The 24451-nt window shown below is 43.3% G+C and overlaps 1 protein-coding gene across 3 annotated transcripts in view; it reads left to right on the top strand.

Moving 5' to 3' along the window:
- Nucleotides 1-24451, top strand: part of PEX7 (peroxisomal biogenesis factor 7) — a 255387-nt gene that overhangs the window by 149507 nt on the left and 81429 nt on the right. Inside the window, exons 7-8 of one of the 3 annotated variants that reach the window (XR_003855753.1) lie at nucleotides 17711-17824; nucleotides 21416-21472. Coding sequence is in view for 1 of the 3 variants with exons in the window: in XM_029596492.1 (XP_029452352.1) it covers nucleotides 17711-17824; nucleotides 21416-21483 (182 nt within the window). In the remaining 2 variants the exon portion in view is untranslated. Of the gene's footprint in view, nucleotides 1-17710; nucleotides 17825-21415; nucleotides 21484-24451 lie in introns of all 3 variants that reach the window. The other 2 variants (XM_029596492.1, XR_003855754.1) reach the window with 2 other exon arrangements.

Genomic DNA, 24451 nt, shown 5'->3' with positions numbered 1-24451 from the left:
CTTCGGATGGCGGTTTGCACTAGCCTCATGCAGAGGGCCTGTCTGTGTTGGGTCCAGGAGTTGGCTGCCAGGGCCGGTACGGGTGACAGTGGGGCTCTGCAGTCCGCCTTCCTAGAATCAGGCATCGTTTATGTTGCAGATGCTTTGTATGATCTGGTGAGGACCTCGGCGAGAGGTATGGTGTCCTTGGTGTCAGCATGGTGTCTCCTCTGGCTGCGAAATTGGGCGGCAGATTTGTCCTCCAAGTCCCAGCTTTGTAATCTACCCTTTAAGGGTAAGCTCCTGTTTGGGGAGGATCTGGATCAGCTAGTAAAGCTGCTTGCCAAATCCAAGGGCAGTCAGTTGCCGGAAGATAAAACATCTTCTAAGAGAGTCTTCCCTCCACAAGCTAGGTTTTGGGACTCTCGCCGCTTCAGAGCGGGTAGATTCTCTGCACCTCCTGCTTCTAAACCTGCTTTGGGGCGTCAGCAGTCCTTTCGAGGGGGTTGCTGGCCTGGAAGAGATTCGGCACATCTTGGACCCAATGAAGCCACGAGCACCCATTCCGTCGTCGAAGCTCTCGGAGGCAGATTATCCAACTTTTACACGGAATGGGCAAGAATTACATCAGACCGCTGGGTCTTAGAAGTGGTCAAAGACGGGTATGCAGTGGAGTTCTTGCAACCCGGTCCAGGAGGTTTTTGTGGATTCCCGAGTGGCCTCAAGTGTCAAGCGAGAGGTGGTCAGGGTGACTCTACAATTACATCTCGAGCTCAAAGCTATTGTCCCAGTTCTGGAGGCTCAACAGGGACGAGGTCGGTACTCCGTGTACTTTGTGGTCCCCAAGAAGGAGGGCACGTTTCGACCCATCCTCGATCTGCAGAAGGTGAACCGTTGCCTTCGGGTTCCTCGCTTTCGTATGGAAACCCTGAGGACAGTGATGGCCGCGGTTTGAAAAGGGGAGTTTCTCGCTTCTCTGAACTTCACTGAGGCGTATTTACACATTCCGATCCGGCTGAATCACCAGAGGTTTCTGCGGTTCAAGGTCTTGGGACGACACTTCCAATTTTGAGCCCTCCCATTTGGTCTCGCAACAGCTCCTCGCACGTTCACCAAGGTGATGGTGGTGGTGGCCTTCCTTCGTCAGGAGGGAATCTTGGCCCACCCGTACCTGGACGACTGGTTGATTCGCCGAAGTCTCGGGTGGACTGCGAGAGATCAGTGCACATGGTGAGTTTCACATTGCGATCCCTAGGTTGGGTAATCAATGTGCAGAAGAGTCACTTGGAACCCTCTCAGAAGTTGATTTATCTCAGAGCACAATTCGATACCTTGCTGGGCAAAGTGTTTCTAGCGGTGGAACGAATAGGGAAGTTGCAGGGACAAATACATTCCCTTCTTCGAAGGAACAATCCCACAGTGTGGCATCATCTTCATGTCCTGGGTTCCATGGTTTCAACCTTGGACTTGGTTCTTTGGGTGTTCACTCACTTAAGACCTTTACAGTGTGCACTTTTGTCACCGGAGCCCGGTGTCGGAGCAATTCCATCTACCAATGCATCTACTTCCGGAATCCAGAGCCAGTCTGTCATGGTGGCTGTCACTGGACAATCTGGAACGGGGGGTGTATTTGGATACTCCAAATTGGCTGATAATCTCCACTAATGCCAGCCTCTCAGGTTGGGGGGTGATGTGTGCAGACAGGTCCGCCCAAGGGCTCTGGTCGGCGATGGAAAGTTCCTGGTCTATAAACCGGCTTGAGACCAGGGCTGTACGTCTTGCCCTGCGGGCGTTTCTTCCCTGGATCCAGGGCAGAATGGTCGAGTCTTCTCGGACAATGCGACAACGGTGGCGTACATCAACCGGCAAGGCGGGACTCGTCTCGCTGTAGCACTGGAGGCACGTCTTCTGTTCGCCTGGGTGGAGCGCCATCTCGAAGGCATTGCCACATCCCATGTCACGGGAGTAGAGAATGTGTAAACCGATTATCTCAGCCGTCAGCAACTAAACCCAGCGGAATGGGAACTATCTCTTGAGGTGTGGAATCTCATTTGCGCCAGATGGGGAACTCCTCAGCTGGATCTGATGGCAACGCAGGCGAATGCAAAAACAGTTCGTTTTTTCAGCCGTCGCCGAGAACAGGGCTCGGTGAGCATAGACGTTCTCGTGTGTCCTTGGCCCACGGGGATTCTGCTGTATGCCTTCCTGCCCTGGCCCCTCATAGGTCGGCTTCTTCGTCGCATAGAGCAGCACCCGGGAGGAGTGATTCTGGTGACGCCGGAGTGGCCACGTCATCCGTGGTTCGTGGATCTGGTACGCTTGGCTCATCTAATGTATCTGCTCCGTCAGGGGCCCATATTTTTGGATCAGGAGGATCGCTTCTCTCTCGCGGCTTGGCTTTTGAGAGGCGACGTTTACGCTTGAGGGGTTATTCAGAACAAGTCATTTCCACCCTCCTACAGACGAGACATCCAGCCTCCTCTGTGGCTTATATGAGAGTTTGGAAGCTTTTTGAGACGTGGTGTCATCAGCGTTCCTGCGACCCTTTAGCGGTGCATGTTCCTCAGGTGTTTGACTTTCTGCAACAGGGCCTCGCTAAGGGCTTGGCATCCAATTCCCTTCGTGTACAAGGTGCCTTGTGGGGAAACTTTGCCGGCTGTTCGCTGGCAGCGCATCCGGATATTGCTAGATTTCTTAAGGGGTCAAACATTTGCGCCCTCCCATCTGTTCGGTGTGTCCGGATTGGAGTTTGAATTTAGTCCTGCGAGTTCTATGTGGTGCTCCTTTCGAGCCTCTTCGTGAGTTTCCCTGAAAGATCTGACTTTGAAAACAGTGTTTTTGGTGGCCATTTGCTCGGCCCGTCGGATCTCAGAGTTGCAGGCGCTGTCTTGTCGGCATCCTTTTCTTTGGATTTACGATGATCGGGTATTGTTACGTATAGTTCCTTCCTTTGTCCCTAAGGTGGTTTCAGCCTTTCATGTCAATCAAACTGTGGAGCTTCCGGTGTTCCCTAACTGGTCTTGGGAGTCTTCTCAGAACAGAGACCTTTATCTTTTGGATGTGCGGCGTGCCTTATTGCATTATCTAGAGGTTACCAATGACTTCAGATGTTCTGATCATTTGTTCGTTCTCTTTGGTGGCCCAAAGAAGGGGGACAAAGCGTCAAGAGCGAACATATCTCGGTGGATTAAGGAAGCCATTTGCACGGCATACATAGCCCGAGGTTGTCAGGTGCCTTTGGGTCTCAGAGCTCATTCCACTAGGGCTCAGGCTGCCTCCTGGGCAGAGTGTCAGTTACTGTCACCTCAGGAGATCTGGACGTTAAGGCTTCTGATGAACCGTTCTTCGAGGAGAGTGTGCTTCGTTCGGGTCTTTCAGGTTCCCGCCCAGTGTAGGGTGGCTTGGGTACATCCCACTTTTCTGGACTGATCTGGGTATGTTCAGGAAATGAAAATTGGTTCTTACCTGCTAATTTTCGTTCCTGTAATACCACAGATCAGTCCAGAGGCCTACCCCTTTCTTCAGATACTGAAAGACTTTCTTTGTCAGCACCTGCTTAAGTTTTTAGCAGTTGTTCGGTCTGGTTTTTTTTGCCAGCGACGAAGTGGTAGTCCAGAAATTTGGTTGGGTGCTACCCTTCGTTATTTAGTTCTGTTAGCATGGACTTGGGTACAGGTCAATACTGAGTGACTGCAGGTGGCACTCTCGTTATGTAGCAGTGCCCAAAGTTCTAATTGCTCTCTGACTCCACCTGCTGGTAGGGATACACAACCCACTTTTCTGGACTGATCTGTGGTATTACAGGAACGAAAATTAGCAGGTAAGAACCAATTTTCATATTTTTGTTACATAGAAAATCCTTTTGTGGGGAGGAGTGTGTTAGTGTGTGATTACGTATAGGGGAAGCGTGTATGTGATTGTTTGGATTGTATTGGGGGAGTGTGTATTATGTATGAATGTGTGTTTGGAGGACTTGTGTGTGGGTGATGTGTGCATGTTGGGGATGTGTGATAGAAGTATGTATTGGTATTTGTATGGTGTAGGTATTTGGGATTGTGAATGATTTCTAGGTATGGTATAGATGGGGGTTCGGTGGGGCATGTGGGTTTTGTATATGGGATGGATGTAAGGAGTGTATGTAGGGATTATGTGAGGCATGGATAAATGTGGAGTTGGAGGCTGTGAGTATGCATTTGTGTGTATAAAGGGGGGGAATGTGAGTATGGGTGGGGGATTGGAGGTGTGAGGGGTGTGCATGTGTGTGTAGAGGAGGTATTTACATGGGCATTTGGGGAGATGTGGGAATAGTGTATATGTGGGAAGGGTATGTGCGTGATATGGGTCTGTTTGTGGATGGAGTGTGAGGGGTTATGTCTGGGAAGTGATTGTGTGGAGGTGCATGGCTATAGTGGGCGTGGAGCATTTGGTTTGGGGATGGTGTAGGGTGTGTGTGTATATGACATGTAAGTTGGATGTCTGTAGAGGATAGTGCATGACAATGTCTGAGGTGTATAAATGTGTATATATGTGTGTGGAGGTATGTAAGTATAGGTTTTGGGGGAAGGATGTGCATGCTTGGGTGGATTTGTATGGGGAAGTTTAATGTGTGGCAGGATTGTGTGTTAGTCCTGGGGGAATTCTGTGCTAATGCGGAGCACAGAATTTGCACAGAATTCCCCCCCCTGCACAGAATTGCCAAATTCAGCCCATCCTGCACAGAAAATGGCAGAGGAGGTGCCGGCATGCCGCGAACGGAGCATGCGAAGATGAAGGCCATGGTGCGCTGTTCGCAGCGAAGATGAAGGCCCCTGTGTGCCGTGAACGCAGTGTGCTCCGCTTTCGGCAAAGATGAAGGCCCCAGTGAGAGTGAATGTGTGTGTGTGAGAGGGGAGGGGAGGGTGAGAGAGCAGGGAGAGGGGTGTGAGAGAGAGAGCAGTGGGGTGAGCAGGAGGGTGTGAGAGAGAGAGCATAGGAGGTGAGAGAGCGGGGGGGGAGGAGGAATTGCCAGAGAGAGGGAGCCTATATGAGGAGATTGTGAAGGAGTGTGTATGTGTGTGTGAGAGATTGGGAGCTCGTGTGTATGAACAAGGGATCGTGTGTATGTGAGGGTGCTAGCCTGTATGAAGCGATTGTGTATGTGTGAGATAGAACCTGTGTGAAGCAGTGCATGAGAGAGAGACATAGGTAGCCTGTGTGAGGATGTGTGTGTGTGTGTGAGAGAAAGGGAGCTTGTGTGGGTGTGTATGCAAGAGAGAGGGGCCCTGTATGAGGGGATGTGTGTGTGTGTGTGCGAAACAGTGAGGGAGCCTGTATTGAGGGTGTGTGTATATGTACTGGAGAGAGGGAGCATATGTGTGAGAGAGGGGTGAGGGGCAGTACTGAGAACGGGGTCAAACTCTGGGACTGGTGATAGAGTGGAAGGGGTTGAGCCTGGAGGTGGAGGGGAGAGATACTGGCAGGTGGAGGTTGGGGCCTGAGAGGGCAGTGGCCAGGGGAATAGGGAGAGCGAATGGAAGGGGACACTCTTACAGTGAATTTCTAGGGAAATTCTGCTCAAAATATTTAAAATTCTGCATCTCTAAGTAATAACTTTTTTCTGTATTAATTTAAAATGTAATTACTTAAAGACTGTCATGTAAATTGTGTTATTTTGACCAATATAAGGTTTGCAGAATTTTAAGTTTGTGTGCAGAATTTTAAGTTTTTTTGCGCAGAATTCCCCCAGGAGTAGTGTGTGTAAAGAGAGTTGTGGGGAGTATTGTTTTTTTTGTTTTGCTTTTTGGGTTTTTTTAGGTATAGCGCTGTGTATATAGGTACGATTGTATGGTTATGAGGGTGTGGATGGGGCAAGTGTATGTGAGGGAGCGAATTGAGAAACTGTCCTTTATTTTCCCTGTCTCTCGGGGGGGGGTATGGGGGAGCTGTGGGTGTGCAGTGAACCATTGTGTGTGTGTGTGAGATGTGAGGAGAGTGTAGTGGCATGAGGTGTGTGTGTACTTTGGAAGCTCCTTTTTTGTGAGGGAGAGGGTTTGGAATGGAGCAGTGCTCAGCATTTTGACAGTTCAAACAGCTTCTAACGGTTTTGTTGTGGCACTGGTAAACGCCGTAGCAGCAGCCAGCAAGGGAGACATCTTTAGAATTGTATTATAACATGTCTTATAATAGGAGCAGTGCTTAACAAACACTGGTACTTAACTGGTAAATGCAGCTGAGGTCTCACCAAAGACTTATATACAGGCAGTATCACCTCCTTTTTCCTGCTGGTTGCTGCTCCCTTTGTGCACTGAAGCATCAGTTCTGGCGTTTGCTGTTGCCTTAGCTGCCTAATTGGACATCTCTTCCTCTTGATCTTCTCTCTCTTCGTCATGTGGGAGGCAGGAGGGCAGCAAAGAAGCAGTGGCGATGACTGGAATGCAAGGAGGGAAGAAAATGGCCAGCAGCAGCAGCAGCAGCAGCAGCAGCGTTGAGTAGGGGAGAGAGAAAGGGAGGAAGAGAGCAGTGTTAGGAGATGGGACGGAGCATGGGCTGGGCTGGGCAGGGAATAAAAGTAAAGCTTGGGAAGGTGGGAGTCATATGGGATCGAAGGGAGACGGCATTAGGCAGAGTGACCAGGGGACTGAGCTTGGTGGATGGTTTGTATGTCGTATGATACAGTGGGGTGGGTTGCTACTGATTTATGAATTGCATTTAGAATTCTGTTTATTAATTATTGTGAGCTATCTTATCCCATAGTGATAGCAGGGGATTAGGATTGTATGGTGTAAGCTATTTTTACACTGTGTAAACGCTGTGTGTATGGTATGATGTGCGGCTTGTGGGAAAGGCCCTGTAAGATTTATGTATTTATTTATTTAACATTTTTATATACCGGGATTCATGTAAAAAATTACATATCATCTCGGTTTACATTATAACGGTAACAAGCATGTAAGAATGCAATTACATTGAACAGGACGTAGAAACTTGGATCAATTAAAAGGGGATAACTAAAAATTATATTAAACGAAGAATAAATAAGATGATATTATTCTAGGTGTAAGTGAGACATCTAAGATGTCTCACTTACACCTGAATCCGCTTCAGTCTATACACGGCAGGAGCACTGCTCCAGTCTACCAGTGCTGCACTGCGCAGCTCACACACCGACACGGCATCCAGGCTGAGCCATGCTCCTGCTCCTCCCAGACGTTGTTCTAGGCATGTGCGCAGCGCCTGTGTTCAAAGGGCCCAGCACGTGAAACCCGAACCTGGCGTCTTCCAGTGACATCACCCACTCATACTACTTAAGGTTGCCTCGGACTGTCAGCGGTGCCTCAGCAAAAGGTCTTTTGCCTTGCAGTTGGTGTTGCTTAGTATTCCTGGTTCCTCTGTCCTGTGTTCCTGTTTCTCTGTCTTCCAGCCTTCCTTGTCCTTCCCATCTTGCCCAGTGTCTTCTCTGTATCTTCATTCACAGTTATGTTTGGGGTTGGGTTTTTTTGTGATTTCCTCAGCCTTGCCTCTGTGCTTCCTCAGTGTCCCAGCCTTGTCCTTAAGAACTTAAGAAATTGCCATACTGGGTCAGACCAAGGGTCCATCAAACCCAGCATCTTGTTTCCAACAGTGGCCAATCCAGGGTACAAGTACCTGGCAAGTACCCAAACACTAAGTAGATCCCATGCTACTGATGCCAGTAATAACAGTGGCTATTCCCTAAGTCAACTTGTTTAATAGCAGTTAATGGACCAATTCTCCAAGAACTTATCCAAGCCTTTTTTAAGCCCAGCTACATTAACTGCACTAACTACATCCTCTTTCAACAAATTCCAGAGCTTAATTGTGCATTCAGTGAAAAATATTTTTCTCAGATTAGTTTTAAATGTGCTACTTGCTAACTTCATGGAGTGCCCTCCAGCCCTTCTTTATCCGAAAGAGTAAATAATGATTCAGTTTACCTGTTCTAGACCTCTCATGATTTTAAAGACTTATCATATCTCCCCTCAGCCGTCTGTTCTCCAAGCTGAGCAGCCCTAACCTCTTTAGTCTTTCCTCATATGGGAGCTGTTCCATCCCCTTTTATCATTTTGGTCAGCCTTCTCCAGTGCAACTATATCTTTTTTGACATGCGGCAACCAGAATCGTACACAGTACTCAATGTGCAGTCTCACCATGGAGAGGCATTACGACATTTTCTGTTTTATTTGTCTTTCCCTTCCTAATAATTCCTAACATTCTGTTTGCTTTTTTGACTGCCGCAGCACACTGAGCCGACAATTTTAATGTATTATCCACTATGAAGCCTAGATCTTTTTCCTGGGTGGTAGCTACTCCTTCTGCCCTGCTGTAAGCCCTGAATCGTGTCTTTGCTGACCCTTGCCCATTCCTGCCTGCTTGACAAGCCCCTTTCTACCAATCAGCTGCTGCCTTGCTGGAGGCTAAGCAGTGCTATATACTGGTTAGGCTGCGTCAATCCAATGGCGATCTCCAAGGATCCATATACTCCTTGAGTTGTGACAAGTGGCAAGTGCAACATCGGCCTTGTGGGTCATTTGTCCAAGAAAGAGGCAGGGAGGGGTGGATGATCCTCACTCATTGGTAACTTCTGACCAAAGAATGAGATCTAAACTAACCAATGAGTGCTGCCTTCTGAATGGGGGACACAGTTGGGGGTTAGATGCCAGCAAGGAAAAGCCTGCACATTCAGAGACAATATCTGAAAATCATTGATGTCTGGCAACGTTATTCATGATCCTCTCTCATTCTTCACCGACCCCACCCCCTCCCCTCCCCCGCAATCCTTTTCCTTGCCTTTTTGAGATCCTCTGTACCCTTACCCCGGCATCATACTCTTCCCTGCTTCACTGCCCTCCTTTTCTGGTCAACAGCATCTGATGCTGGGGCTACTACTACTACTACTACCACCACCACAGCACAGCAAGGACTTTTCCGCAGTGCATCGTAGAGAAGCACTATTGTATTGGGTCTGAAAAGATCCTCAGGGAGACCAGAGATTGAAAGTTCTGAGAATGGCTTATTTTCAAAGTACCGATATAAATTAAGATAATTATGGGTCTACCACAGGTATTATCACTAGTGATACACAATATCATATACCTGTGTATATAATTAAATAACTCAATTTTTATTTCTAAACACTTTTTTAAAATACATAAAGCATACCTATTACATCAAAAACCATTCATACCACTCTCATTCACTCATCAATATTTGTGTAATTTGGGAGTTAAAATGTAACTTTGTTGTATTTTAACATTGTATGTTTAGATGAGTGAATGAGAGTGGTATGAATGGTTTTTGATGTAATAGGTATGCTTTATGTATTTTAAAAAAGTGTTTAGAAATAAAAATTGAGTTATTTAATTATATACACGGGTATATGATTTTGTGTATTATTTTCAAAGTAGACAGGTAGGTTAGGTAGGAAAGTAAGGCTCAGTTGTTAAAGCATAGTGTATAATGTTCATTGAAGAGGGATTTAAGGACGGCAGGCATGCAGTAGACGGTGTGATCAAAATGAACAATTGGTTATGGGTATGAATGTACAGATAAGACATTAAATCAGCCAAGTGAGCTTAAGGTCTGTGAATTATTCTCATGAGGCTATAAATACTATCAGCTTTAAGCATTACCCTGTCATTAAAATTGCTAATTACAATTTCTAAGCTTTATTCTTTATTCTGTGTTCAATCCTGGTTTTTTTTTCCCAGCACTTACCATCTTCTTCCCCCCTCCCCCTCCCCCTTTTACTCTGCAGTTTCCTTCTGCTCCTTTGTACTAATAACTCAATTGGAACCAGGGCTGGGATGTGGTGCCAGAGGCCTTTATTCATAAGTGCCTGCAGATTTTCTCCCCTATTTTATATTCCCCCACCTCCACCATGTCCCAAGCACGGTGTATCTAGTCTTGGTCATAGCACTGGAGCTCCTGGGCCATGGGCCATACACCAGGGCTCTTTCAGGAACCCTCCAATCCTGAGGCCTGAATGCAACCACTAGGTGTCACCCTGGAGCAATGACCATAACCCCCCTGCTTCTTCCCATCTGCAGGTGATCTTGAAATCATGGTATCATATCTGAAGCAAAGAGTGTCTGAGAGGATAACTTTTAAAAGCCATCTAACCGTGCTTACTCTGGTAAACTGAGCTTTCTGAAAATTGCCCACCCCGTGTGTGGAGAGAAGTAGGCATGTTTCACAATGCATTTATTTTTTTACCTGTATTTTCATGGAGTTATTCCCAGGACTGGGTTAAACCAGGGGAGGCAACATAGTACATAGTTTTTGCTAGTTAATTGCTCCTGTGCATAAGATATTTTATGTTATCAGTATCTGGAAACTGATGCAATCAGCATTTTCTGCTCATCACTATTTAGCCAGTCATTAGAAGGCAATGTATAAGTGTGTGTTTGTGTCAGTACTTCTAAAAAGTAAAATGCTAAAATATCCATCTCCTGACTTACGCCCATATGAATTGTATTCATAAATCCATGGTGGTTCACTCTATGACAAAGTGTGAAAATACTATTTACAGGATTAAGTTCTTACAATTTTTATCACAAAAACAAAGAATTGTCTTTGTTTTGTTGTGACTGTACTGGGTCAGACCAAGGGTCCATCAAGCCCAGCATCCTGTTTCCAACAGTGGCCAATCTAAGTCACAAGTACTTGGAAAGTACCCAAACATAAGATAAATCATAAGCTACTATTGCTTATTAATTACCATAATGGCAGTTTATGGATTTTTCCTCTAGGAATTTATCCAAACCTTTTTTAAACCCAATTACGCTAACTGCTGTAATCACATCCTTTGGCATTGAATTCCAGAGCTTAACTATGTGCTGAGTAAAGAGAATTTTCTTGATTTGTTTTAAATGAACTAATTGTAACCTCATGGAGTGCACCCTCTTCCTTCTATTATCTGAGAGAGTAAATAACTGATTTACATTAACTTGTTCAAGTCCTTTCATGATTTTGTAGACTTCTATCATATCCCCCCTCAGTCGTTTCTTCTCCAAACTGAAGAGCCCTTACTTCCTTAGCCTTAACTCATAGGGCAGCCGTTCCATGCCCCTTATCATTTTGGTCACCCTTCTCTGCACTTTCTCCAGTGCAGCTATATCCTTTTTAGCATTGCTATTGTTGACTTAGTGGGCGTGGTACCCAGAGCTGAAACAAAATATGTCTGACTCAGGCCATTGCTCATGTGACCTCTTAGTGCTGAATTTTAATACCACATGTATTAAAAACACATGGCGCTGCTCGATGTTGTAAACTAATAATATGCAAATCAAACTGGCGCTAAGTCTATGGCAAGTCCAAAAAGCATGCCAAAACCAGTGTTAAAACTGACATGCAGAAAATCGCAGTGACTGGGCATGCAGATGGCAAATGAAATTTAATGTGGGCAAGAGCAAAGTAATGCATTTAGCTACACAATACAAGATTCCACATTAGGAGTAACCATTCAGGTTGATAATACATTGAAATCTTCTCAGTGTGCAGCAGCAGCAGCCAAGAAACTAGAATGCTAGGAATTATTAGGAAAGCAATGGAGAATAAAATTGAGAATATCATAATGCCTCTGTATCGTTCCATGGTATGGCCACATCTTGACTATTGTTTGCAGTTCTGGTCACCACATCTTAAGAAAGAATAAATATAACAGAATTAGAAAAGGTACAGAGAAGGGCAACCAAAATTATAAAGGGGATGGAATGATTCCCCTATAAGGAAAGGCTACAGATTTTAGGATTCTTCAGCTTAGAGAAGAGATGGTTGAGGGGGAGATATGATAGAGGTTTATAAAATAATGAGTGGAATGGACTGAGTAAACATTAATTGGTTATTTACTGTTTCAAAGAGTACAAAGACCAGGGGACACACAATGAAGTTACTAGGTGATACATTTAAAAATATTTTTTTACTCAACGCATAATTAAGCTCTGGAATTCGTTGCAAGAGGATGTGGCGAAAGCTAATAATGTAGCTGCATTTAAAAAAAAAGGTTTGGATGAGTTCCTGGAGGAAAAGTCTAAAGTGGAGTTGAAGAAATCCACTTTTTATTCCTTTAATAAGCAGCTTGGACTCTGTCTCCCCCTTGGGATCCTGCCAGGTGCTTGTGACCTGGATTGGCCGCTGTTGGAAACAGGATACTGGGTTTGATGGACCTCTGATTTGATTCAGTATGGCAAAGCTTATATTCTTATGATACCTTGCATTCTGTGCTCTATTTCCCATGCTGTTATCATGACTTTTCAAATGCTACTGGATTCTTGCTGAATATGCAACTTTGCATTTTAAGCAGTCGCTTTGAAGTCAGTTTTTCATTTTTACTTCTGCAATTACTTTGAAGTGAAATAATCTTAATATTGCTTGTGCGGTGTATCTTTTTTTTCTGTTTGGCAAGTGGATCATGAGTGTCACAGGCCATGCCTCCTTGGGCCAGGGATTTCCACTCTGGTGTGGGAATCCTTGTCCCAACAACGCAGGGCCTATTAAGGGCATCCTAGGCTGAGCCTACTTGGGCTAGGGATTTCTATACTGATGTGGCCCAAGGATGCAGGGCCTGTCATGGGTGTCACAGTCTATGTCCACTCTGGTGTGGAAATCCCTGGCACAGGCCGCACAGACTATGCCTCCTTTGGCCAGGAGCTCATTCCTCCTTAGTGTACTATGTCCATCCGTGGCAGGTGCGAAGACATTTGGTTCTGGCCTCAGGTTCGGTTCCATTTCCAGATGAATGCCATCCTGGAGGGCAATGTTACGGAGCATACAGCAGTCCATGACTATATCTGTTACTTTATCTGGTGAAAACTGCAGTTTTTCTCCAGAGGAGTCCTGGCTGCTTCCAGAAATCTTAGAGAGAACCCTGAGAATTTTCATGTGCACTTTGCAGACAACTTGTATTTTCAGGGAGTAGAAATGCTTCCTGTTAAGGGTGTGCCATTTCGATCCCATGTTGGGGAATGAGAGCAACATGGGTGCCATCGATTGCACCCATTACATTCAGCATGCCAGCTACATCGAAGAAAGAGCACTTCATATCCTGCTCTTCTATAAGCTGCTGTAGGTACTTGATGTGCACCCTGATTCATTTCATCATGGCCCTCAGTATCTGGCTGAAATGCCTTGAAAACGTTGACTGCTCCATACTGGCTACTACAACCACTATATTCTGGAAAGAGTCAGTGGCAAAAATTTGAAGGTACCAAGTATGGAATGGCATGTCCATTATCGGTTAGAGGATCAATATTATCTCTGATGTCTTTATAGAGAGAGAGAATTGCCCTGAAGATCAGTCTGTATGTCTACACCATATCTGTTTCCGGTAACCACAGCATCATTGTCCTCATGTGAAATATCTGCTGCCTGTGTGCCCTTCTGCAAACAGCTTGAGTCAGAAAATCCTGCTCCTCTCAGACCCTCCTTTCTTCTTCGGGGATAAATTGTCTTCTTTTTCTCTCTTCTTTGCTCTAATATTTCTGCCACTCTAATTCTTTGGCTAACCTGCAAAATGTTCCAAAGCATTAAAAAAAAGTGCATAATCCATGTTTGCCACAAAAAAGCTCAGAGAAGCACCCACACACAGCACCACAATGGACTAAAATGGCCACCAGAAACCTGATTTAGCTTTTACTCCTGCCTTGATCCAGGCATTTGATTTTCCACATTAAAAAAAAACCCAGCTCTAAAATGTCTCCCTGTTAATGCAGTTCTCTGTATTGCCCTGTAATAACTAATACCATCTTTATATGCAATTTGTATGTACCCAGATTAAACATCGTGGGTTTTGTAAGACGGGGTTTTTCCGTGCTTTGAAACCCATGTTACATGCCTGAGTAAGGTTAGCACTGAAAAACCTGCGCTAAAACAGGAGTAAAAACCAGTGGTAGGCTTTGCGTGGCTTATTACATCAGCTCCCCTGTAAAGAGAATTGGGCAGAAAGTGAGAAATTGAGGCAAAACTAATTTGGAAGTGGTATGGAGATAGAGATGTACATGTAGCACTGGGGAGATAGAGAGGGAACATGCACTGTTTTTTTTATGAGTCAGTGAGAATGAGAAAGGAGGCATATTGTAGTCTGTTTAGGTGAATACTCTGACTGTAATTTGCAAAGTTGTCAAGTATGCTAGTTTGTGGTCCTACTTATTGTATGGAATTTCTCAGCTCTCATTGAATTTAAATTGAAGTTTTGCTAGCCTACCAAAATTTGCATTTCAATTTCTAGGAGGCTCAGAGGCAGAAGTATCCCTCACACATAGAGAAATTATCAATGTCGTTAAAATGTAAATTATCTCTTGTTTGGTGAGTAAGCAGCTTGGGAGGTCTGTTGATGTAATGGGTGCAAAAATAGGTTTTCCATACATTATATTTTGATATAAATATGTCATTCCAATTCTTTTATTATAAAATAGGGTTGATGAGGAAAGAAAAAATGGGACAAATTAGAAATTAGTTAAAAAGGAGGGGAGTAAATGAATAAGTGAATAGAAGGAATGAAAATACAATAGTGGAAGGGATGAGGAAGAATGGCATGAAAGAGAAGGAAGAATGACAGGAGCTAATGAAAGACAATTGATAGTGAGATGGGGAGAGAGATAGAGCTGGGGATAAGATTTAGAGGGAGATGAGAGAGAATGAGCAATGTCATGGGAGAGATCACCTGAACTTCCCACTTAAAAATATGGGTGGTCTTTCATTCTGCTCACTCACCAAACATTATTTGAGGGCAACCCCCCACAACAAACATAAAATCCTAGGACCATTCCTCTTGAAATGTGGAGAAAAAGAGGAGGATGATATATTACAAACACGATTGATTTGTGTGCTGATTGTCTATTACGATACCTATTTATATCAAGAGAATTTGGGATTTATTTTAACCATTGATATTTTGAATTTCTTTTAAAGAAACATTTTATTTATTTATTCGCAAACATTTGATATTCCACTTTTTTCCAAGAAAAAGTGGATTACAATCAATTTTAGTAGGATAATAGATAAAATAGTTTAACATTATGTGCCCTTACAGTGCATAATGATCATGGGCAGAGGAACTTTGTTTTTTCTTAACAAACTGATTGAAGGAAGGCTACTTGAACAGCTATGTCTATGCTTTTTTAAGGAAAGTGAGGTGACTTGGTTCTAGGCGAATGGGTAGTGGAATCTTCTTCCAAATCTTGAGGGCATAGAAGCTGAAGGCCCTTGGTCATGGGCAGGTGAATTTTGCAGAAGTCAAGGGGGAGGGGGGAGGGAGGAAAGAATGGCCTTTTATGGGGGATTGGAATCCTCTAGAAGGATTGTAGGGGGGGGCAAAGAGATGAGAGAGAGATTCTCCAGGGCCTGTTTTTTCACACGTTTGAAGGCGAAAAAGAGTTTTGAATATCCTGGTTTCAACCAGGAGCCAGTACAGTCTGTATAGGATGGGTCTCATGTGGTCTTTGGCCCCTACCAAGATTGTGGCTGCTGGGTTTTGCATGAGTTGTAGCTGTTTCAAGCTGGTCAGAGCGATCCATTCAGTAGGGAATTAAAATAGTCTAATCGGCTGGCGATCAGTGCATGAATAATAGAAGCCAGGTTATGTTGATTAAGAAAGGAGGCTTTCACTGCCTGAGAGATATTGTAATCCATGTGAGATTTGGGTCAATTTGAACCCCCTTGGCGCTTCGTACCTGTTCTTTGGGCTGCAGTGGGTGTACCTGTTAAGGAAGGTTGAGATCGCGACTAAGCCAGAGGAATTCATTTTGGAAGGGTTAAGTTTATGGTTACTGAGCCATTTGGCTACTGCTGTGAGACGGTTGTTAAGATTAAGGAGGTAAGTATTTTTATGGATTTATGGTAATGAGTCAAGTGGCTTGTAACAACTCTCCCTGCCTTAAGGAGTGTATGTTGTGTTTATTGTGGTCACCGTTGGGTTAGCTATTTTTGTGTTAATTTTGTAGTAGTAATAACGTTTCTATATTTTTTTGGCTTCTGGGCTTTTTGTGATTTGTAGCAGTGTGTGACATATATTTATATTTGGAAGTTGGATGTATGCCTGTGGCTTGGCCTTGTCACCTCTGGAAGTATTTCCTGTATGGCTTTCCTCAGTTTGCTAATCGGTTAATAAATGTCAAGCAGATACCCATGTAGCATGAAGATCACAAGTCCATTGCCCATATCCTTTTGATGAGAGGTGCAAGGAATACTGACTTCAGTGGTACAATAATTTAATCAGCCGATATTAAGGGCCTCATTTTCCAAGGAGTTACCGCTTGCGAATGCAAATTTCTAATTTGGTATTCAGGGGGGCGGAGCTGGGGCGGAGCATATGTAAAGCAGGACACAGTTATCGTGTGCGGCGAAACAGCCGCAGTGTTAGCGCGGCTCCTATCGCGGCTAATAGCTACAACCCTTTCATTTGCGTTACATACTGCGCTAGAGGGCAGTAAAGGTTTATCGCGGTGCACGACATTTCCGAACAGCCTATTCCAGGCTCAGAGAGAGAGAGAGAGAGAGAGAGAGCCTTCCTATAATGCCTATGGGCAACGTTCTCTCAACCTAGCTTGATGGACACTCTACCTGGGCAACAACAAGCTAGGTTGAGAGAACGGTGCCCAAATCTCTTCTTGGAGTGAGTTTCCTCACTCCGACGGCCAGCAAATCTTCACTAGAGACCACTGTTCTCTCCGTAGGTCTCATGTTGAATGCGAAAGTGGCCCCCAACCCCCTACGCTCATACCTAATCCCCACCTCGAGTTACTAGGTGGCCCTCCCATAGGGATACAAATAGGAAGTCAGTCTCTCTCTCTCTCTCTCTCTCTCTCTCTCTCTCTCTCTCTCTCTCTCTCTCTCTCTCTCTCTCTCTCTCTATCTCTCTCTCTCTCTCTCTCTCTCTCTCTCTCTCTCTCTCTCTCTCTCTCTCTCTCTCTCTCTCTCTCTCTCTCTATCTCAACACTGTGATAAACTGAAACGGGCTGTCTGGGAATATCGTGGACCGCGATACACCTGCCGGACACTTTCGTGTACTGCGATGGTTCATTGGTTGTTTTATCGCGGTGCACGATGTTTTCGCGATTTGCGACTCCAGTTCCGCGAATGGCGAAAACATCGCGTGCGGCGATGTTTCCCCACTGCACGAAAAATGCCTTATTTGCATAGGACACGCCCCCTCATGCGTTACCACTGCGATATTGGAAAATGAGGCCCTAAGTTACTTCAGTTTAATCTAAATCAGAGTTGATGTATTCTTTTATATGGTTCACATCTCTTTTGGATGCTCTAAGCTTGTACAAATTGTAAAGCCTAATATCTCAGCAGGACCGTTGGCTCTACCTCGCTGCTGGGTTGCTATTTTTCAATGGGCATTAAATTGCTAGTTGTTTATCATAGAAAATTTCATTTGTTCGTAGTAGTGGGCGTGTCTTGGGACATTTATATCAACTCTTTTAGCCGATTTGAGTGACTGAACCACATGAGCACAAACTGAACTCCGGCCCTCTGAAGTGCAAAAGTAAACTTAAACCTGGTGGTATATCCTTTTGGTTAGAATTCTCTTATTGTAAAAGTTATCGTGTGTGACCCTTATGTTCTTTGAAGTGTTACACAAAGAAGATGTAATGGTTTTCTCTATTTGTAGCTTAATCATTGTTCTGTAGTCATAATACAATAGAAAATGTTTTACAACCACCAATCAAACCTTTGCCAATGATATGAGGGTGCAAAGAGGCAAACTCCTTTTATGTTTTTTGACTTTCAGAACTTGCTGGTGACTGGTGCCGTTGACTGCAGTTTGAAAGGCTGGGACCTGAGGAATGTACGGCAGCCTGTCTTTGACCTTCATGGCCATACTTATGCTATCAGAAGAGTAAAAGTATGTACATTTTTGTATCAACATCTTTCAGTTATACCACACACGGTGCATTTACATAAAAATCATATATATACAAATATACATGGGTTGAATCACAAATATTTTTCATAAAGAACATAGGAAAATTTTCATTTGCTGATAAACATACTGTATATATTTTTGTAATAGTATTAAAAAATATATAGCTAGACACTTGCAGAATGTGCTCATTACTATATTCATAAGTAGAAATATTGAGATTTTTAAAAACAATGTACATATATTCCTCATTGCTATAAAATTGTTCTGAGAACTTATAATTGTCTTAGGTGTTGCAAAATGTAAGATGTAAACTTTAACTCCAATTTGATGCTATAAACCTCTAGAAGTAGCCTCATGATTCCAACATCTCCACAATAAAACAAATCTGACACACACAGTACATTCAGAAAAAATTGAGACCCCCTTTTTTTCCCAGATTTTATTACATTGCAACCTTAATCTAAAATGGATAATATGCATTCCCCCCCCCCCAATCTACACACACAATACCCCATAATGACAAAGCAAAATCAGGTTTGTAGACAATTGTGCAAATTAATTAAAAAAAAAACTTCAAAAACCTGAAATATCACATTTACATAAGTATTCAGACCCTTTTCTATGACACTCAGAGTTGAGCTTAAGTGCATTCCTTTTCCATTCATCATCCTTGAGATGTTTCTCCAACTTGATTGGAATCCACCTGTGGTAAATTCAATTGATTGGACATGATTTGGAAAGGCCCATACCCATCTATGTAAGGTCCCACAGTAGACAGTGCATGTCAGAGCAAAATCAAAGCCATGAAGTGGAAGGAAATGTCTGTAGACCTCTAGGACAGGATTGTGTCGAGGTTCAGATCTGGGGAAAGGTACAAAAAACTTGCTGCAGCATTGAAGGTCTCAAAGAAAACAGTGGCCTCCAACATTCTTAAATGGAAGAAGGCAGAACCACCAGGACTCTTCCTAGATTTGGCCTCCTAACCAAACTGAGCAATTGGGGGGGTGGGGGGGAAGGGTCTTGTTAGGAAAGTGACCAAGAACCCACTGATTACTCTAACAGAGCTCCAGAGTTCCACTGTGGATATTGTAGAACCTTCCAGAAGGACAACCATCTCTGCAGCACTCACTCAATCAGGCATTTATGGTTTAGAGTGGCCAGATGGAACCACTCCTCAGTAAAAGGCACATGACAATCCGCTTGGAGTTTGCCAAAAGGCACTTAAAGGACTCTCAGACCATGAGAAATGAGATTCTCTGGTCTGATGAAACTAAAATTGAATTCTTTAGCCTGAATGCCAAGGATCATGTCTGGAGGAAACCAGGCGCCGCTCAACACCTAGCAAGTATCATCCCTACGGTGAAGCATGGTGATGGCAGCATCATGCTATGGGATGTGTTTCAACTGCAGGAACTGGAAGACTAGTCAGGATTGAGGGAAAGATGAATGGAGAAAAGTGTAGAGAGATCCTCGATGAAAGCATGCTTCAAAATGCTCTAGACTTCAGACTAGGGTGATGACACTAAGCACACACCCAAGACAATGCAGGAGTGTCCTCTAGGACAAGTCTGTGAATGTTCTTGAGTGGCCCAGCCAGAGCCCGGACTTGAACTCAATCGAACATCTCTGGAGAGACCTGACAATAGCTGTACAGTGATATTCTCCATCCAACTTGACAGAGCTTGAGAAGGTCTGCAGGGAAGAATGGGAGAAAGTCCTCAAATACAGGTATGCCAAGATTGTAGCATCATTCCTAAGATGATTTAAGGCAGTAATCACTGCAAAAGATGCCTCAACAAAGTACTGAGTAAAGGGTCTGAACACTTATGTGCATTTTATATTTCAGGTTTTTTAAAAATTAATTTGCACACATTTTTACAAATTGATTTTGTTATGTCATGGGCTATTGTGTGTAGAATGAGGAGGGAACAAAACACAAACTTGTCCATGTTACAAAATGTGGAAAAAGTGAAGGGGTCTGAATACTTTCTGAATGCACTGTATACAGTATGTGTGTGTGTGTGTATATATATATATACACATTTCAAGCCATATGTGGCACAATCTTCAGACACTTCTTGCTGTTCCAGACACATGGTTCAGGGCAAATTTATGTAAACCAAGGGAAACGACAATAATTAATTGCTTTATTCAAACAATTGTGTGGATTCTGAACTACTCTGCTCGTTTCCCTTGGTTTACATATATTACGTGCAGAATTACTCTTCTTTGCTACTCAGGGCAAATTTACACATAATAAAACGTGATACTCATAAAGGTGAACAACAGATGCTCATTATTGACCCTGATTGATTGGTTTGCACCATGTAAAAGATGCAGAACAAAGTGAGAAACATGTAACTCCTGTAGTGCATTCTGATTCTGTTAGTTTTTAAAAATCTTTTTTTTTTTTCTTTTTCTTTTTTTTACTTGGCTGCTGTTTTTAAGATCTATGAAATGGCACTGCAAGAAATGTGTGGCAGTTTTTTGCTATGGATGAATGCCATCTCATCCATTACCGCAGGTGGATGTCGAGTTTTCTATTTACCCAGTGTTTCTGGAAAGGTGGCATAAAAAAAAAATATCGTTAAACTAGACTAAAAATGGCGCAGGCAAAAAGCAGCAGCAGTTTGCTCGGTGATGGTTTTTCGCTCCGAAGTTAGGAAAATGTACAAAGCTGCATCTGGCAGCCTAGAGCCCAGTATTCAAAAGTCCTAGTCCTGCCTAGACTGTTTGAATTGAATACTTTTCCCAGGCTTAGCACTTAATTGTAGGTACCTTAAAAGAGGGTGTGCAGGGACAGGGCGGGGCATCAGTGGATGTGCTTAACCCCATCTTATGCTGCTGCTTATTTAACTGCCCTCTCCATCCTTCCACTTCTCTTGCTGAATTAAAACAGCAGCAGGCTTCTGAACCAAAGCGTCGGGAATTTGGTTAGCTGTTAAATAATAAATGGATGCAACGGAAGATCTGGGTGCCTGGCTCTTTGTGCCTAAAATTTAAGAGGCTTAATTGGGTGGGTAGTAGGAAATAAAAGATAGAAACAGGACAACACAATTTTCATTCTGCACCATTTTATTTATTTATTTAATACCGTCTTATCGTACCGGTTTACAGCGTAACCAGGGGTAACCATAAAATAGAAGATAAAGTTTAAGATAAAGTTTAAGATAAAGATAAAGATAAAAACCATAGTTTTTAATTTTCTTTTCCAGAAGGCAGGGATCAACAGCGATATCGTAATATAGTGTGACATTAAACAGTCATCATGTTCTTCATAGCCACTGCGCATCACCATGTTTTGATAATGAAATCGCAGAAACCGTGACACTAAGCTCATTTTACATAGCAGCTGTTCATGAAAGCATTTCTTTTTATCCTTATGTTATATGACTGCTTGCAATGCACTTTTTTGAAACAAATTACTTTTGTTTGGATTATTTTTATTTGTGGGGTGTGGAAAGGGGGGAAGTGTCTGGAAAGAAAATGAATGTGCTAGTTTATTTCCAGTTTATATATATATATATTTTTTTAAATTTAATTTTCACCAGTGTGTAACTTTCCTTGCAGTTTTCCCCATTTCATGGAACCATATTGGCTTCCTGCTCCTATGACTTCCACAGTGAGGGTACAGTTGTGTATTTCTTGTCTAGTTCTTGTACATAAGTAGGAAGAATCTGTTTCAATCATAGACCATTAAAAAAAAAAAAGTCCTATTTATACCAGGGCTAGGAAAGAAATTCCTCTGTTAGGCATTCGTGATGTTGTTTTGAGTGATACTGCACGCCTTCTATTTCTGTGACAGTATCACAGCCGAGTATATCGTTCATTGCATCACAAAGTTTTAAAGCAAACAGGTCTTTTGAAAGAAATCTGCATTGACAGATGCTGCTGTAAACATTTTCTCTCAGCTCTGCTGAATAATAATCTTGGCCTGTCTTAATAAGTTTTGATAAGGTCAAGGCATATGACAGCATCATTGTTCCATTTTCTCTTAGAGATCTTATGAGGTTCTCTGTTTAAGAAGGAGTGAAGGGACATTTTGTTAGACTAATCTACGTCAGTTTCTTAATATGCGCATTTATATACTATTTTTTAAATGTATTTATTATATGAATACCTTCATTTGTCTCGTAAATGCGGCTCTTGAGGTCATCTCTCTGTTTCAGGTAGTCGGCACCTGACTTCAGAGATGCACCAAGGCTGCTTGTTCTCTCTATTCCCCCATTCCAGTGGCAGAAAGACTGCCCCTAAGCTTGCAATCACTACTGTTCAAAGTTTGGATCTGCCCCCTTTCAGTACAAATAAGTCAGAAAATGAAATGCTGTTGGCAAAGGTAGCATAACATAACTGTAACCAGAGCAGCATAGTACCAGCAGCCTAGCCTATTAAATGAGGTAAAAATACTACTGGACATGTGTAGTTAAAAAGGTTTCTTACATCTCTTAAAACAGTTGAAAATGAACTTTTGCACTATTGCTACACTGATACTGCTTAGCATCATAAATGAGGCTCCTTATGTTGCAACTCAAAAATAGACAAGATTAAAATTGTTTTCTCTAGCTCTAAAATGTTAAAATAGGGTGGTATATACAAGACTAGGAAAAAAACAATAACTTCTTAAAAAAAAAAAAAAAGAATTGGTGGAGAGAGTTTGATAAAGCTGTTCTCTGAGGAGCAAGTAAAATTGCTGTCTCTTTCCATATGAATATCCCAAGCAATAACTGTCATGGCCAATGGTAAATTAGGTAAAACTTAAGAAAGTTTTGTAATGTTACACTATGTCAAATGGTTCAAACAGTATCCTTCATCATCACACACAATGACTATTAGCAAGAGCACAAGAATTACCATGCTTGGTCAAACCAAGGTCCATAGAGTCCAGCAGTCTCCAAAAGTGGCCATTCCAGATCTCAAGTACTTGGCAGATCACATAAAGTAGATCTAATTCTGTTACTCAAGCCCAGGAATTAGTATATTAGTAATAATGTTTTAAGGACTTTTCCTCCAAGAACTCGTCCAAACCTTTTTTAAACCCTGCTATTTTCCATCAATTATCAGGCTGAATTAGACAGTACATTTGAGTGATGATATCTGGTGGCACCAAACAGACTTGCCTATCCAAGCTAGTAGAGCTTTGAGCTCTACTGAGGCATCGCAAACTGTTTCTAGCATGGGTGTTGCCTCATGAGTCTCCTCAGTCATTTTTTATCCAAGCACGGTACATGAACTCTCCTCCCCCCCTACATTTTTCTGTAAAATCCTTAAACTTTTTCAGGTTTATATTTTTTTCTTCATTTTCAATTTATTAAGATAGCTCACTGCCTTTGCAACCACAACAAAAGCACTTTTCAGTGCTACATAAAAAAACACATGCCATCGAGTGTGGTCTTCGCATCTACCATGTCCAGACAGAAGAAGAAATCAACTACGGTGAGCAGTTTCAAATATTGTGTCTGTGTAAAGATGGTCACTCACTAATAGCACAAATGTTTACCAATGTCTTGTTCCAAAACATGACCAGAAGAACCGCTATGCCTGGGGGGGCAGATGACCCTGCACTTACAGAGGTCCAGAGCACTTCACATTGAGAAACTGCATAAATCTTTCTGGAGTCACAGTATGTCCTCGTCTTGCAGTGCAGCTTTGTCTTCCTTGCTGGGAAAAGAGTTGAGCAGGAGCTCCACAAAACACTTCTGTTTACACAGGCCAAAGCCGCGTGGTTGAGTTTTGCAAGCCGCCCTGTCTAGAAGTCAAAGTGGCATCAATCACTGAAGCTATTGCAGGCTACATCAAAGAAGCTCAAATATTCTAAGTGAGATGCACCGGCACTCTTAACATGACCCCTCATCAATGCTGTCGGTGCAACATTATCGATGACACGTGGTGCACTGACACACCTGTGCAATTGACCACACGGCACATCAATGCGCTCGATGCACTACCCATTGATGCATTTGATGCACGGCATCCTGATGCACGACCACATCGATACACTCAACACATGATGCACTAGTACACTGGATGCTTCTGCTCTTGACACTACGGAAGTATGCAGCCTCAATGCATACTGATGCACACAGTGCTCAGACTCCTGTATCACATGATCTCATGATGCATAGTTCAAGGACCCATGGCACAGCTTCCTATGCAACTGATTCGTAATATCATTGACCTGTGCCGGTTCCTGAATGCACCTCTCAAAGGACCCTTTGAAGCATACTAAAGCAACCTATGTGTCCAAACACTCTACCCCAATCAAAGCCACTGACACATCCACCTCTGACTTCTTTTTACCAAACTGCTTTGCCAACATGGCTTTACACAGCCCATTCAAGATCTGTGGGAGAAGGGGTCGGGTTTCCTCTTCTGTTGCCAATAGATTGGGCACTCATTTCACGTGGAGACTGCAGAACCAGTGATCTCCATAGTGCCGCTTACTTCTAAAAGACTGTCCATTCTCATGAGGATCCTATCCTGGTGTCAGAAGAGGATGTTCCACTACCTACGCCAGGCCAGAGGACACATCAGTTGCTTGACCAAATCACAGACTGAGGAGTTTCTTTACCTCTCCGACCAAGATGATGGAAGGAGCATTTCAGCCTC

This window comes from Rhinatrema bivittatum, chromosome 3 (genome assembly GCF_901001135.1).
Source record: "Rhinatrema bivittatum chromosome 3, aRhiBiv1.1, whole genome shotgun sequence".
Lineage (NCBI taxonomy): Eukaryota > Metazoa > Chordata > Amphibia > Gymnophiona > Rhinatrematidae > Rhinatrema > Rhinatrema bivittatum.
Note: the sequence above shows the minus strand (reverse complement) of the source record. Positions and strands in the feature narration are given on the sequence as shown.